This window comes from Mastomys coucha, unplaced genomic scaffold (assembly GCF_008632895.1).
Source record: "Mastomys coucha isolate ucsf_1 unplaced genomic scaffold, UCSF_Mcou_1 pScaffold7, whole genome shotgun sequence".
Classification (NCBI taxonomy): domain Eukaryota; kingdom Metazoa; phylum Chordata; class Mammalia; order Rodentia; family Muridae; genus Mastomys; species Mastomys coucha.
In genome coordinates, this window is record NW_022196913.1 from 96,811,087 (window position 1) to 96,826,949 (window position 15,863).

Below are 15,863 nucleotides of genomic sequence, written 5' to 3' on the forward strand. Positions count from 1 at the left end.
CCTGTAACATCTGCCGAGAACTGCTTTGTTTACCACTGTCATTTTAAGGGACTTTCTTGTCAGCAGAGCCGAGCCTGTCAATATCAGAGTTAATTGGTGTCTATGGACACAGAGAGCTTTAGAACTGAGCCCCTAAGAATCACTTCCACTGGCTTGCTTGGAGTTTGCGGAACCTTGCACTGGGGAGGACTGGTGTGGACTTAATTGGGCGATGTGAACAGCTCAGGCTTCCTAATTGCCTGCAGGATTAGCTTGGGGATTGAAAAGGTTGTTACATTCTTAGGCTCCATGCGGATCCTCATGTAACCCAGACAGTGGTAAGAGGTAGAGAGAGAGAAATGTTCAGATCTCACATCAGTCAACTAAGGAATTACCTTTGACATCCTGTCTTCCCTGTCCCTCCATACCTTGTCTGTCAGAATTTTTTGCCACCATCTACATAGGGCGGCAGAGTGTTTCCCCGTCCCTCATTTTAATCCCTCTCCCTTGTGTGGTGATCTGGCTCTTCAAACTTTTACCTACAGGGGGCACTGTTGTCTGCTTGGATCCAGCCCTTACATTTCTTCTGTCTGTTGAGAGCTTGACCTACAATGTTATCCTCCTGACTTCTTACTCTGAACATCTGTTCCTGCACATACACACACACACACACACACACACACACACACACACACACACACACACACACACACACCCCTCTTGTACCATGTGGCCTACCACACTTTCCAATGCTTCATATACATCTCCAAAGTCTGAGGTCATGTGACTTCTACTGTCTCTGACCCTTACTTCCATTCAAAGTAGCCAACAAGTTTTCTTCTAAATGACCTGACATTACTGACTTTTTAAATTGACTGATCTTATATCCTTGCTACAGCCATGTAAAGCTTGCATCCTTGCCCATCCAATGCTACCACCCTGAAGGTCTCTGCTCAAAGGACAGAGCCACTGCCCTAGAATGAGCTCCCTTGTATTTGAATGTGCTTTGGTGACTAGGAACTGTTCTCTTATGTGTGTATAATCTTACTTCACGGGAACAAATATTATGATTTCATGTTATTCTTCTTTTCTCTTTCCCACTATATATTAGATCTTTGAGATCCTGCTGTTTTGCTATGAACACTTCTAACATGTTATTTCTAATTGCTTACAAGAGATGCCTGACATTTCTCCTATCCTGCTGGGATGATTCCCAGGTTGCAACACTGCAACATTCAATAGGAACAACATATTAGCATCTTCATGCAACGTCAGAGTGCCAGGCACTGCCTTCAGCCCTCAGCCCTCAAGAACAGCCTTATGGGGAGTTATTAGCCTTTATTTTACAGATGGCTGTATCTAAGTTCCTGTGTGGACATGTGTGGCTTATGACTAGAAGTTGCTGGAGGGGATTGATGAAGGTTGGATGAGGGAATACTCATAGGGTATTTGTGTTCTTCGTTTAAGGAAGCAGAGCTATTTCAATAGGTACACAAGGGTTTCTACATAGAAGTCTGCAAGCCAACACAAAGACATGGATTATACTAACATCATCCCTTTCAGAGATATGAAGGTGGGTGGGTCAACAGGCAAAAGGGAGTGGGGGACTGTGAAAACAAAAGGTGAGCTTGAAGATCCAGGAGTGGTGAGGTCCTGCGGTCCAGCTGAACTGTCACTCTCCACTGAATGCTGACCTCTTCAGACTCGTCTCTCTCTGTGTTCTATCCTGTCCAACCTGTGCTCACTCCTGCTCTTTGTCTCCCAGGCCCTCTGGTCAGACCTCTTACAACCATTCAGCCACACCCTCCCATCCCTGTGATCTGGCTTCTCCTCTCATCTCTTGTCCTTTCTCAGGGAGCTTCCAAGGACAGGGACTATCTTAGTCTCCTTACTATCTACAGTGACTTAGAGATCAAGATCAAAACTCTACATAGTAGGTACACAAAAATATCATTGGCTAGCAAAGTATAAGAAGAGATGAATGGATAACTCACTATGTCTATTGAGTTTATTGAAGTAAAATCTACTTGGTTTTTTTTTTGTTGTTGTTGTTTTAAAGATTTATTTTTATTTATTTTATATGTATGAGTACATTGTAACTGTACAGATGGCTGTGAGCTATCATGTGTGTGGCTGCTGTTGATCTCAGGACCTCTGCTGGCCCCGCTCGCTCTGGCATAATTTACTACAGCTGTCTTCAGATGCACCAGAAGAGGGCGTCCAATCTCATTACGGGTGGTTGTGATCCACCATGTGGTTGCTGGGATCCGAACTCAGGACCTTTGGAAGAGCAGTCAGTGCTCTTACCTGCTAAGCCATCTCACCAGCCCCCAGTAAAACCTACTTGTAAAGCAGCCTTATGCACCAGTGTATGAGCCTGTTCATGTACACACACACACACACACACACACACACACACACACACACATACACACACACGTGCATGTACACACACACAATTAAACAAGACATTCCTAGGGAAACATGCTGCTTGTTTAAGCTTGCTAAAATATGACATTTTAGTGGGGGAAAGGTGGATTTTGGAATTAGGAAGAAGAAAAATCTGGGCTCGGCACACTTGGGAAATTATATTATCCATTTTGGGGTCATTTTCCTCACCTATTAATGGGGAAATAATTACATATTTCACATGGTTATTGTGATGATGACTAAGAAACACAATGTGGTAAGACCTCATAGGGGTGGGAGGGAGTGTGCTTCTAAGGTACTTGGCACTAGTGCCTCTCCCCTGTCTCCACACTTTTACCTGGCCACAGAGGAGGGCAGGGCTGGTCTCACTGTTGTCTGTCTGGGGTACACAGCCACCTGTCACTGGCAGACACACATGAACACATACCCCTCCTAAAAGCCTATTAACATTTGCCCTTTCTCTAATTCCCCCGCAGCCCAGCATGTCTTTCAGCTGAGAGCACACATGTACCAAGCCCGGGGCCTCATCGCAGCTGACAGCAATGGACTTTCAGACCCCTTTGCCAAAGTTACATTCCTGTCCCAGTGCCAGACCACAAAGGTAACCAGAGAGCTGCAGCCTTCCCACTGCTGCTACAGCTGATGCTTGGCAGAGCCTGGGAAAGAAAGCTAAGGGTCACTCCCCACTCTGCTCCTCCCCAGCACACCCCACCCTGCCCCACCCCTTCTCTCTGCAGCTCCCAGTGCACCATCTTGCAGACTCAGCCAGTCTGGGTCAAGAAGGATAGGCAGGAGAGGCCTATTGGTTTCCTCAAGCCACTGAGCTAAAGCTAAGACAAGGACCCAAGAAAAGGCTGAGAAGAGGAGCCTGGGGCACCCATGGGCACCCGCAGGGGTACTGGCGCTGAGAGTACAGAGAGAATGAGAAATGAGAAGCCAGCACGGACAGCATTCCTGAGACTTGAGTCTGTCATCACCTCCAGGGGACCTGCTGGGGAGGAGGGGTCTAGCTTTCTGATCAGGAAGTTGTGCCTCAGCACTTAGCAGCTAGGGAGCTGTGTACAGATGTTGTGCTCAATCCCTCTCCCCTGGAGAACACATAGACTGAGAGTGAGAAGGGAACCAGCATCCCTTAGTCCATTTAGGTAGTGCCTGTTGAGTACTAGTTCTACGTGGGCTCTAGGCTGGGGGTCCGGAGAGATCCTGCTCCTGCATAATCTATTAGGCAGACATGCATGTAGTACAACCGGGCAGATAGGCTGGTTGTACTGTGCTGAGCCCTATGCGCATGTGAGCACAGGCCTACATGAGCCACATGGAGAGATGGGTTCATCTGTCTCAGAGAGACCTTGGGGGAAAGGTGTGTCCATCCTCATTCATTATCTCATGGGAACAGGAAGGCAGAAGGCCTTCCTCTATGCTGTTTCTTGAGAGGACACAAACAGTGGTGACTGTGCACATGGACCCTGGAGAGGGTCTGGGAGATAGCAGTGTCCATAAAGCATGAGGAGCTGAGCTTATCAATGGAGCCTGGGGGGGAAAAGCCAGGCATGTTGGTGTGCACTTTAATCCTAGAGCTGGGGTTCTGGATGGAGATGGGCAACTTGCTGGGGCTCACTGGCCAGACAGCTCCTATCTCAGTGAAAGAGCTTGTCTCAAACAGCAAGAGAGATGGCATCATAGGGAGGATACCAGAGGTTGTCTTCTAGTTTTCACATACATGTACATGCATGTGTGTTTGCACACACATGTGTCTCCTACAAACATCCATACATGTACATGGACCCCTACAAACATGCACACACATGCACACACCTTCAAACACGTACACAGACACATACTCAAGACTAATACATAACTATGGAGTTCTGTTTCCCTGGTCCGAATCTAAGATCTTCTACCTTTAGGTCTCACTTCCTTCACCTGTGATAGGAGTGATAGCAGTGTATGCATCTCCCTCACAAAGCAGGAAAGGGCAATGGCTCACAACAGCTTCTACCTGATGGCTCGTGGTGGCTGCTACTGCACCTGCCATCCCCAGACAGTGGAGCCAAGGACCATCCATGTGCCTCAACCGTGCAATTCCAGACCCTCTGCCGGAGTGACCCTGGGGAAGTCTGAGTGAGCTCATGGGACAGCCACATAACTATCCTGCTGGTTTTCATCTCCATACAACATCTAGGTTTAATTTAGATTCCTATCTCAAGGACACAGATGGACTTGGTTTATCAAATAATCGCCTGAAAGGGAACTTACTAGGTTCTATTGAACCCTGGATCTGCCTCTAATTTTGAATCAAGTGCCCCATTTTTTTTTTTTTTTGCTAATAATAACAGCCGTCACCTATGCAAAGCTCTCACAGGTCAGACACAACAATAAGCATTTTCTGTACATTGTTTACCACCCTTCATGTAACTCAGGGACACATGCTCTTGTGTTCCCATTCTGGAGATAAAGAAGTGAGAATCAGAAGTTGTATAGCTTGGAGATGGTGGTCCAAGATGGAAACCCAGGCCTCACTACTTCTGAGATCACCTTTGCCTAGTTACTCTGTCTTGATTTCCGTTAGAAAGCTTCCAGATTTCCCTCTCCTGCTCAGGTGTTGGGCTACATTGGAGGGCCTGTCTGGGACTGTGGCAGGCCCTTTTCATATTTCTGTTGAGGCCCTGCCAGCCCTGCAGAGCCCAGTGCTCACAAGGTAACAGCCACATGGGCTGACACTAGGTCCCAGGAGAACTGAACATCTGGTGCTCTGAAAAGGCAGCCTCTAGAGGGTGTCCTGCATGCCACCCCTTACAATGTGACTCGATGGTCCAGAACATTTCAGAGGGAGGCCAGTTATTGTAAATGCTGTGGAGAACTGGGACTTGAAGGATAAAGGGAGAAAGCTTCTACAGAGGAGGAGTTTGAGAGCTGATGAGGAGAGGAGTCAGACGTGAATAAGGGAGGACAGAAAGAAGGGGAGGGTCAGGGTATCTTAGACAATAGAGATTGTGAAGCCTGGTATTCCTAACAATGAGACTGATGCTTAGTCCTGAAGACATGGGCAGTTAGACAGGATCACCCAGTCTACCAGGATTGTTGTAGGGTAGGCGCGCGCGCGCGCGTGCGTGTGTGTGTGTGTGTGTGTGTGTGTGTGTGTGTGTGTGTGTGTGTGTTAGTCAAGGTATTAGACCCTGGGCTTGATAAATACTAGACAGGTACTCTACTCCTGAGCCATACCCCTCACCCTCAATGTTTGCTCACTTATGATATGGACTGAGGTGGAGTACATTTAAGGAGGGTTGCAAGTATTTACTGAGCACCTACTGTATATCAGGCAGTGAATATTCTTTACCTAAGACAAATGGGTATAAGCCCATTTAAAGAAGGGAAACTAAGATTGGGAGATGTTAAGTCACCCGTGCAGTTGGCCACAGGATAGTTAATTAAACCTGGATTCCATCTAGGGGTTTTGCTCCTACTGCTATATTCTGTCTAGAACATCTGACTAATCGTTCAGTGTTAGCTAAGTCTTACCCTGAACTTCTAAATGATGCTTGAAGCCAGGGATTCTCTCCCTTCCTAATCCTGTGAGCCTTTAATACAGTTTCTCATGTTGTGGTGGCCACTCCCTCAACCAGAATATTATTTTTGTTACTATTTCATGACTGAGGTTTTGCTACTGAGTAGTGCTCAGTTCCTAAACCCACTGGAAATATGTGTTTTCCAATGGCTGCAACCCACAAGTTGAGCATTGCTGATTTAAACTCAGCTCAGTGTGTGGTTCCTTAAAGAAGCTTTTAAGAAATAAGCAAATCATGGGGAGCTAAGCAAAGAAGTAGAAAATGTTTGTTTGGGTGAGTCATTAAATATTACTCTAAAGAGACCAGGTGACATTTTACATATGATGGCAATTTGGAGGACAAGTTAGTTCCCTCCCATCTGTTCGTGCAAATGGCTGTCAACACCCACTATTCAGAGGTCACAATCTAGCTCACTGTAGGTACATGATGAATGAGTGAATGAAGACTGAATGAATGCTGGCCTTAATGATGAATGAGTGAATGAATGCTGGCCTTATGTGATGACTGAGTGGATGAAGACTAAACGAATGCTGGCCTCTGGGGTCTTATCCAATGGCACTTCCAGTCATGTGGGAAGGAAGTGATTCAAATGCCCCTGAAGCAAAGATGCCGTGAAGATCATAGACTGTGTTGACAATACTGTCAGTCAAGTGCATGCACAGAGAGCTCGCCTATCTCTTCAAAAGTGACATAAAGCACACGACTTTGCATTGCAACTATGTCACTGCTGTTTATTGGTTGGTTAAACTTTGGTCCTTTTTTTATGTCAGAAAAGGTAGATTTCCCCAGAGGCATTTTAAAGCTTCTTTGTATCTGAGACATGAAATATTCTAAAATAAAAACTCAAGAAGGGAGGTGAATTGCAGCCACACAATACTTTTACGGCTTACATAAAGAGCTATAAAGATATCCTTCTGTGACCACAGTGCAAGCAGTTGTAACTGGAGCTGGCTGGATGCATAATTAGGCTGGCAGTTTTATGTGAGTCTGAGGGTTCGTGCAGGCCAGTTCTTTCTTCTGCCCTCCCGGAGTGGACAATAGTGGGTAAGGAACAGTTCAGAGGTGCTCTGGAATTTCCCCAGGATCCGGCAGCTGTGGAACACTTTCACTTCTGAAACCCATTTTACTGTACCACTTGGAAGAGAGTTACGACCATGGGCTCTTTCCAGTATGAGCTCCACATATGGATGGGGCAGTGTCTGCCCAGGTGTGGGGAAACAACGACCTTGCAAACAACTTGGCCTTTTGCTCTGTGAAACTGGTCTAAATAAACAGAGAAAGAAATTCAGATTTAAGTAGCATTCTCCCTTCTAACAGTTCCTCTCTAGCAGCCCAGGAAGAGAGCTATTAGCCAGCTCTGGTGAGACCCTGATGGTTCTGGACCAGTTCTTCAAACTGTCATTCTTCCTAGATTTTTAGTTTCTCCATCTGTATGATGGATACAGCCTACTACCAATGTCACTATAGAACTATACCATGCCAAATGGTGAGGTTTGTTCTAGAGACTCTGGACTATTCAAAGTAGTCAAATGAATAGCCACAATGCTGTAGACTTCTACATAAAGTAGAGGAAATTTGAAAGTCATCATTAGGGACTTTGATCATATTTGATCCCTTCCCCCATTCTCAGTGGAGGGAATCCCTAAAGTAGAGATGTTTGTGGGATTATCTGGTGAAAGTGGATGATTCAGATGGAATTTCTGTTTATCATCTGTAGACTCTGGACATATGAACCTGTTTTTTTTTTCTTTAACGTGCACAAAAATAATAGTACTCAGAAAGATTTCAAGGTTTAAATGAGACAGTGCATGCACAGCGCTACGTAGGTAGAAGACAATAAGCACTCAGTAAAGGGCCACTGAAGCCATCAGAGCACTAGGGTGAATTAAAATTACTTATGCAAATTATCTATGCAAATAGGTCATTAAGTGGTACTCCACTAATAAAACATTATGAGTGCAAAATTTTCCAGAGACTGTGAATTTGTATTTAATAGACAGTAGCCATGAACTTTCTTTGCCCTTCATGTTTCTATTGAACAACTGTTAAAATGGCTCCTTTGTTGTTTTCTGGCAGGTCATTTCCCAGACTCTCTCTCCTACCTGGAACCAGATGCTGCTATTCAATGAGTTGGTTCTGCATGGTGAAGAGAGGGAACTAATGGAGTCCCCACCCCTTGTGGTGGTGGAACTCTACGACAGTGATGCGGTGGTAGGTGTCACCAGGCAACACTGACTGCACCTTCCAAATGCTCTACTGCATGAACTAACTGCCTTTATTTGAACATCAAGAGGCCTGACACTGAGTACTCAGGACCCTTGATGCACCCAGAAGTGGTTTTGACCTCAGCACACTCTGACGCACTAGTCAGTGCTTCTTTATTTAGAGTTCTCTTTAAATCAAAATCAAAATCATATCTAGCCAGGTGGTGATGGCACACTTGAGAAGCAAGCAGAGACAGGCAGATCTCTGAGTTTCGAGGCCAGCCTGGTCTACAAAGTGAGTTCCAGGACAGCCAGGGCTACAAAGAGAAACCCTGTCTCAAAAAAAAAAACAAAAAACAAAAAACAAAAAAAAACAAAAAACAAACAAAAGGAAATCACATCTAATTAGCAGAATGTAGTCAATGCCCATGTTCATAACAATGTGATGCTTGCCTAAGCCCACCCACAGCTACAGCAAACCCCCAGCTGGTCCCAGGTGACTGCTACATATAAAACTCCTCCAAGCCTTTTGGAAACAAGGTTGTGCTGCACTTGCCTGGCTGGAGGGAAATGCACAGGCATCTTCACTGGTTCAGCCTTGTAACTAACTCTCTTGGACTTGGCTGCTGCTTGGCCCTGCAAGCCCACATGCCTCCCAGCCCTCTTTGGTTATAAACCAAATCTCTTCCTCATCAATGTCATTTGTGTGCTGAAACTTCAGGGAACCCCCAAAGCTGACTGGTGGGTTTAAGTGACTAAGCCAAGCATTCTTCTCTAAGTTAAGAAGTCTACAATGAATGACAAAGATTTATATCTCTTATTTGACATCCCTACCTCCCCAGGTAGAATCTATAACGTACAACAGTTGCTTTGAAAAGATTTTCCAAAGCCTTCTCACTCTTAGCGTGCTCTGGGGTGGGCCAAGATCAGAGAAGAAACAGGATTCCAGACTCACAAGAGTTGTAGCGATCACAGAGACCATGAAGGCTTGTCCAGCCCTTCTAGCTCTCTAGAAAGGAGGACAGATCTGGAAAGTTCAGATACCTTAAAGTCACAGCTAGTGATGGGCAGAGTCAGGACTTGAACACACAACTTGTAGGTCTACTCTTTCCTGCATACTTGATGGCTGTCAGCACAGTATCCCAACTTCCTCCGCCCCTCCATCCCTGCTGTACATTGGGGCTGAATGTATTTATGAAATGTAGTTTCCCTTGTTTGGTGTGCAGTATAGATGTTCTGGTGGAAGACCCACAAAATAGATACCCTTCACTCTCCTTCTGGGGGGAACAAGCTTCTCATCCCAAGAGTTTGTTTTCTATTTGAAAAGGAGTCCATTGCCATCGGCATTCCATGTATTGGGAATATATAAGATTACATCACTTTGGGGGATGTTATGAACAGATAAAAAGCTTTAGCCCTGTTTATGGAGTCTTAGACTAGGGAGCCCCCAAGGTTATCCTCTCAGCGTGTCACTGGAAGCCTGAGAGTGCTCTCTGTCCCCTAAGCCATAAGTGGGGTCATGGGATGGGCTGACACTGCTAATTGCTAACTTTGTAAAAATGATTTGCAAAGTTGCACTGAGGCTGGGTGGAACTAAGTGGATGTCAATCAAAAACTGATTTCTTCTTTAGGGAAAGCCAGAGTATTTGGGTGCCACGGTGGCTGCTCCAGTCGTGACACTGGCTGACCAGGATTATGAGCCCCCCAAGCTGTGCTATCACCCCATCTTCTGTGGGAACCTATCTGGAGGGGACCTCCTTGCTGTGTTTGAGCTGTTGCAGGTAAGAGGTCCAGGGCACATGCAGCCGATGTTCTTCTGCTCTGATTGGCGTGAGGAGCAGTTTTCCTGGATGTGCTATTTAGTGAAGCAATGCCTGGTCTATCCTTGTTCTCCCCAAGTCTGTGGGTGTCTCCTTCCTGGTATCTGGAAGCTGACATTTAAAAACTTTGATAACACAAGTTGTTCTCAGAATGGTTGCACCACAGATCAGAATTGTAGAATGAAAGATCCTTGTTACATATTCTCACATTTGAGCCTGGGTGTCCAAGGAAGCGCTGATAGGTCTGACACCAGGTTTATAGTGGCTGCCTTCTCATTGTATCTTCATATGAGGGGGAGAATAATGCTCTTCCTTAGTCTCTTATTGTAAGAGACTGAGCACATTCACGAGGGCTGTGGATTCTTTTCTAAGGCTGAACCTCCAAACACCATTGTGGTGGGGTTATAATTTGAGCATCCAGATTTGACACTGGATTAATAACAACTTTTATAGAAAAACCCAATGTTCAGAAATCCCAATTTAAAATGAAACAAAACTCAACTCACTTGATAATGAAATTGGAAGGCACATATCCCTAGCACACATAGTATGAACGCACATGAAAGTGGGGGGAACTAGGTCCCATGGATATAAATCTCAGACATACTCCTTGTTAGAATGTGGCTTTCTCTGTTTAGAAATGTAGGACATCAGTAAGCCTACCCAAAGCATCTTGTATAGAGCAGTCTATACATAATATTTTATTATTAATAATATTCTATGCTATAGGATATTAAAGCAACATCTTTGGTCCCAGCTATTGATTTTAGAAATTGAAGTGGATAGCAAGGCAATGATGTGGTCAGCATGACAGGTCCAAATTTAGACTCTAGGTAGACAGATTGCTAACTGAAATGGAGAGCTCAATCTGGTTCATTATTAAGGAGACATTTAGGTTAGATGTACTTGTATCCAAACCCAAATTCTCTTCGCATCTGCAGCCTGGAGGCTGCAGTTGCCAACACTGATGCATTCCTAAGTCCATCCTATCAGACTCTGTCATCTGCATTTTAAGTCACCGAAGGAAGAACTTTTAATGGAGAAAATGGCAGCTTTGGAGGAAGAGTAAGCTCTATCAGGGAAACTGAGTCTGCATAAGGAGGAGTAAGGTCATGGGGATTCAAGGACTGGCTTCATTCAGCTCCAAGTAGATGATGTCTGGCAGGGTCAGAAAGTAGAACTAGAGAGAGCTGTCTTGCAAACACTCAGTTCTAGGATGCTAGTATGCTCTAGGATGATAACCCAAGTAGCCTCCGACAAAACCATCTGTAGCCAGATAGGTGCGTGCTGCCCAGATGTGTGGGCATCAGAATGGAAGGCAACCTTCCAGACTAGCTTCTCCAGTCTTCTCTCAAATGAGAGCCGTCAGCAAGCTGTTCTGGTTCAAACTCGGGCAGATACCAAACAACATCGGATCCAGACAAAAGGAGCTTCGCCCTTATTGTCATCCCCACTTCTAGAGGAAGGTTTTGTTTTCTGTTCCCCTCTAGCATCGCATCAACCGACAACTTCCCTTCCCAAGAGAGGGCAGTTTCAGACTCGATGGCTACAGAAGAGTATTTCCCATGTCTTCTTGGAACTTCAGTTCCTAATGAATGGGGAAATTTAATAATTGCTTTATAGTACATATTTCAATGACACTTGTTTCCACTAGAGTTTTTGTGTGTATATGTTGGTGTGAGTATGTGTACATATTTGTGTGCATTCACATTTATGTGTGGATGGCGTGCGTGCACATATGTGTGCATGTGGAGCCCTAGGGTAGGTGTCAGATGCTCTCCCCACTCACTCTCTACTTTATCTTTTGAGACAGAGCCTCTCACTGAACCTGTAGCTGACTCAGCTAGAACAGCTGTCCAGCAAGCTCCAGGGATACTCCTGGTCCCCACTCCCCAGCTCTGGGATTATTTCTTAGCTGGATGCTGGAAATCAAACACAAGAACTCATGCTTGCATGCAGGCACTTTTCTGACAGCACATCTCACCCAGCTCTGTGTTAACTAGTTTGTTTTCATTTTACTTTCTACTTCCTTATTTTACCAAGACACATGAAGTTTCCTTTTAACAAACAAAGCTATGTCCACTTTCTTCTTAAGGCTACTAGGGCATGAACCATTGAGGAAGGTGATGGCTGTCTTGGGAGAACTGTGCATCAAATGGTCTGGCACATTGTGCATGAGAATGCTGAGGTTCCAGGTTGGCTGAGCTGGATCTAGGCAGCTACTCTTCCCAACTCACAGCCGCCTTTATAAGTGCTCTGAGCCCAAGTTTACAAATCTCTCAGTAAATCTTTCAGTGAGGAGCTGAACAAGTTGACCTCTAAAGATGATCTGAAGGCTTTGCCACTGGGACTCACGGTCCTACCCACCTCCTCTCTCAGAACCAGGCACACTGTTGAGACACCTGCTGCTTCCCAACAGGTGACCTATGGAGGAGCATTGTCAGAGGTAGGAAGCTCAGGAGATATAATCAGCCCCTCTGACTGAGTACTGAAAGCCATCATAATCCTGTTCGCGATTTATGCCCATGGCCTGACCAGCCCATAGCTGCTTCCCTGCCTGCTTCCTGTCTTCTGTTCCTGGAATCTTCTGGTCCTCTAGTTCTTGTTATTATCCACATTCCTTCCAGAACATGAGTCAATCATACCTCTCTCTTCTTTAGCTGCTCCCCACTCCTTACCTATGACATTATTTACCAGATTTTTTTTTTTTAATGCCAGTCCCTCCGAATGCAGTGAACAGAGTTTGAAAAGTGCTTCTTGCAATATTTCTCTTTGGGATTTGAAATACCTGTTACTATGGTTTAAAAAAAAAAGGCTCTCTGGAGAACATTTTAAAATGTTTTCAAAACCTAGTATTTCCCAGTGTAACTACAATACCATTTTGTTTTTATTATAATGGCTAATATTCCATGAAGAGAAAAACTACACTGTACATGAATATTGAATTCTCAGTCTGTTTTTTTTTAAGCTGCCTTAAAAGTTGTCCTCAAACTACTTTCTCAGGGTCACTTATCAATATTCAAGTTACTCTACACTATAACCTTCTTATGCCCGCCTCTCCAGGTTCCTGGGTCTCACAGCTGTACTCTTCTGCTCTTGGTCAGTCTATTAACTCATCCTGAGGCGCTTCCCAACTCTGCCCACCTCGACTCCTGCAGAGCCATTTACCTGCCGATAAGAATTAGCACAATTCAGAGCAGTAGTTTTCTGTTGCAGCTTTCCCACTCCACCTCAGTCTAAATGTTCTCTCCTTTCCATCCCGTCCTTTGGCTCTTTATTCAGTTAATGCCCACTGTTTGTAGGCAACTGAAACAGTGCTTACCTCCTCTGTCACTGTGTCAGTTTGTGGAGAGCAAGGATTGCTTTACTCATTGATTCGTACATTCAAACGTGTATTTATGGAGTGTCTACTGTGTGTGCGTGTGTTCCTAAGGAATGTTCCAAAGCAGACAAAACACTGGTCTTGCCACCATTATCTGCTACCATACTTTCCAAATTCTAGAAATGCTCTCCTATCTTACTATGGAGCAGGTTCACTACACATCCCAAGAAGGGACCATTTCTGTCTTCTTCCAAGAGTAGAGCCCATTGGAGTTGTTCAGTGCACAGCATTTATAAACCTATGTGGCATGTCTGCCTTCTTAGATCCTATGCCGTGCCCCAGGAACAAAGCTTTCACTTACAATCATGTGAGCTTTGCCCACTTTTAAAATTTTATTTTTAATCTTTGTCCCCTTGATACAGTTGAAGGAAAAGCTTTATTGGTCTTCCTTTCACTTAAGCCCCACTGGCTTGAACAAAGTAAGATTCTCCTCCTTCACGTTTGCTGTTTGTTAAACTATCTTATTGGTAGTCTAACTTAAGTGAATGGACTCATTTTACACAACAACTCTGTGTGTTCTCCCTGATTTAAAGTTATCAATTAATGATGTACTAATCTGAATTGTGACGTTCACCTGAAATGATCGAGGGACAGATCAGCAGAACAAGAAGGAAGACTGGCATAGTGTTAAGACCTTCCAGAAGACTCTACTCGGGCCCAGGAGAGTCATCTTGAGTCATCAGCTAATCATAGAGATGGCGCTTGCCTCCACTGCTGGCTAACATGTCAGTGCATGTACATTCTTGAACTTACATTTTTTTTCCTGGGAAGCATTATCTGCTGCCATGTCACCTTGGTGACGAAGGTCTGTGTCTAGCTGGGGTGCACACACACACACACACACACACACACACATACATATACACATACACACATGTGCACACACGCAGATACACACACACATACAGACACATACAGACACATAGATACACACACACATACACACACATACATATATGTACACACACACACATACACAGATACATTTGCTATTTGAACTAGGATATATATTTCCTCTGAGATTTTTTTGTTTGCCATGATTGGTGACAATTTCTTTCAGGATTTTGAAAATACCACTCTGGCTTTGGACTTCCCTTCTCTGGTGAGAAGTTGTGTATTATTCTTATTATTGCTCCTTTGAAAAGTAAATTTCTCCAAGTTTTTTTCCTGGTGGCTCTATATATGCTCATAGAATTTTTATTTCTTTCTTTTTACTTTAGCTTTCAGTTCTTTACTGAATTCCTTCATCATGTCTTTTATTGAACAGATTAAGCATTGTTATTATAGAGTTCATGTCTGATGATGACACTACACAAATCCCTTGAGATCTACTTCTTTGGTTGTTGTTTCTCTTGGCATTTGACTGCATTGTTCTGATCTCCTTCCATACTATGTTTTGCTGCACAATGGACATTGGATATAACAATCTGTAGAGAAATTGGAGTCCAAACTTATATAATTTCCCTCTAGAGAACTGAACTACTCTTTTTACTTATGAAGTATCTTGAAGCCTCCATGCCTCACTTTGCACAGCACTGGAACTGATTCGATGGGCCATCCACGCTGATGGAGATACAACAGCATCCTGGAAAGCCAGTGTATGTTATAGTCCTCTGAATGAGGGTGTGGGTTAGCTCATTTCAGTAGGATTCTCTGTAGGGGAGCAGTCTCAGGCTGTAGACACTTGGGAGGAGGAAACTATGGTTGGTACTCTGTGCACACATTGTTAACATCTGTACTAAGACCTGGGGGAAGTGTTGCCATTCTCATGGTTCTGAGGCTTGGAGTCCTTAATATGGTGGTGGTCATGCTAATAATATACATTTTCTCAGGACTTCATCCACCCTACACAGCAGCAATCCAGAGTCAACTCCATTCAAGTAGAGACAACTTCAAGTTGAGTCTTGCTTTTTGCAAGGCCAATGTAGCTTGCCTTCCCTCCTCAGAAATTCTCTGTGGCAGAAAGCATGCGAGTGCTGGACGTGCCCCTCAGCAACTCTTCACAGCGTCTCTGTGACTCAGACTTCACTGTCTCCATTTCACCAGTGACAGGGCTGAGATGCAGAGATCCAGAGTAACTTTCCCAAGTTCATTCAGCCGGAAAGTGAGATAGCCCAAGCCTGGTCCTTCATCCCTGTGCTAAGTAAGAGAAAGCTGGATGATGAGAGGAAGAAGACAGAGGAAGGAGAAAGGTCCCTGAACATCTGTAGCTATCCAGATGTGCAGGGCTCAGATTAAGGTCATGCACGGCCCTGAGAGTAAACAGCTCTTTAATGTTTGCAATGGGTACATCAGGTACCTTTTTGCCTCATCTTTGCTCTAGTAATGTAGCTAGACCCTTGTGAGTTCCTCATATTTCATCTCCCCTGGGATATTGAGCAAATTGTTGTTCACAACAAATCACCCCACTTGTCCCTGTAGGATGCCGTCCCGCAGCTCCTACTTGCGTGGGGTCCCACGAACCGAGGATTTGGAAACCTGT

The 15,863-nt window shown here is 44.6% G+C and overlaps 1 protein-coding gene across 1 annotated transcript in view; it reads left to right on the forward strand.

Annotated features, from left to right (window-relative positions):
• Window positions 1–15,863, forward strand: part of Fer1l6 (fer-1 like family member 6) — a 121,966-nt gene that overhangs the window by 52,783 nt on the left and 53,320 nt on the right. The window contains exons 19-21 of the mRNA XM_031359265.1: window positions 2,886–3,010; window positions 8,052–8,186; window positions 9,811–9,960. Coding sequence (XP_031215125.1) covers window positions 2,886–3,010; window positions 8,052–8,186; window positions 9,811–9,960 — 410 coding nt within the window. The remainder of the gene's footprint in view (window positions 1–2,885; window positions 3,011–8,051; window positions 8,187–9,810; window positions 9,961–15,863) is intronic.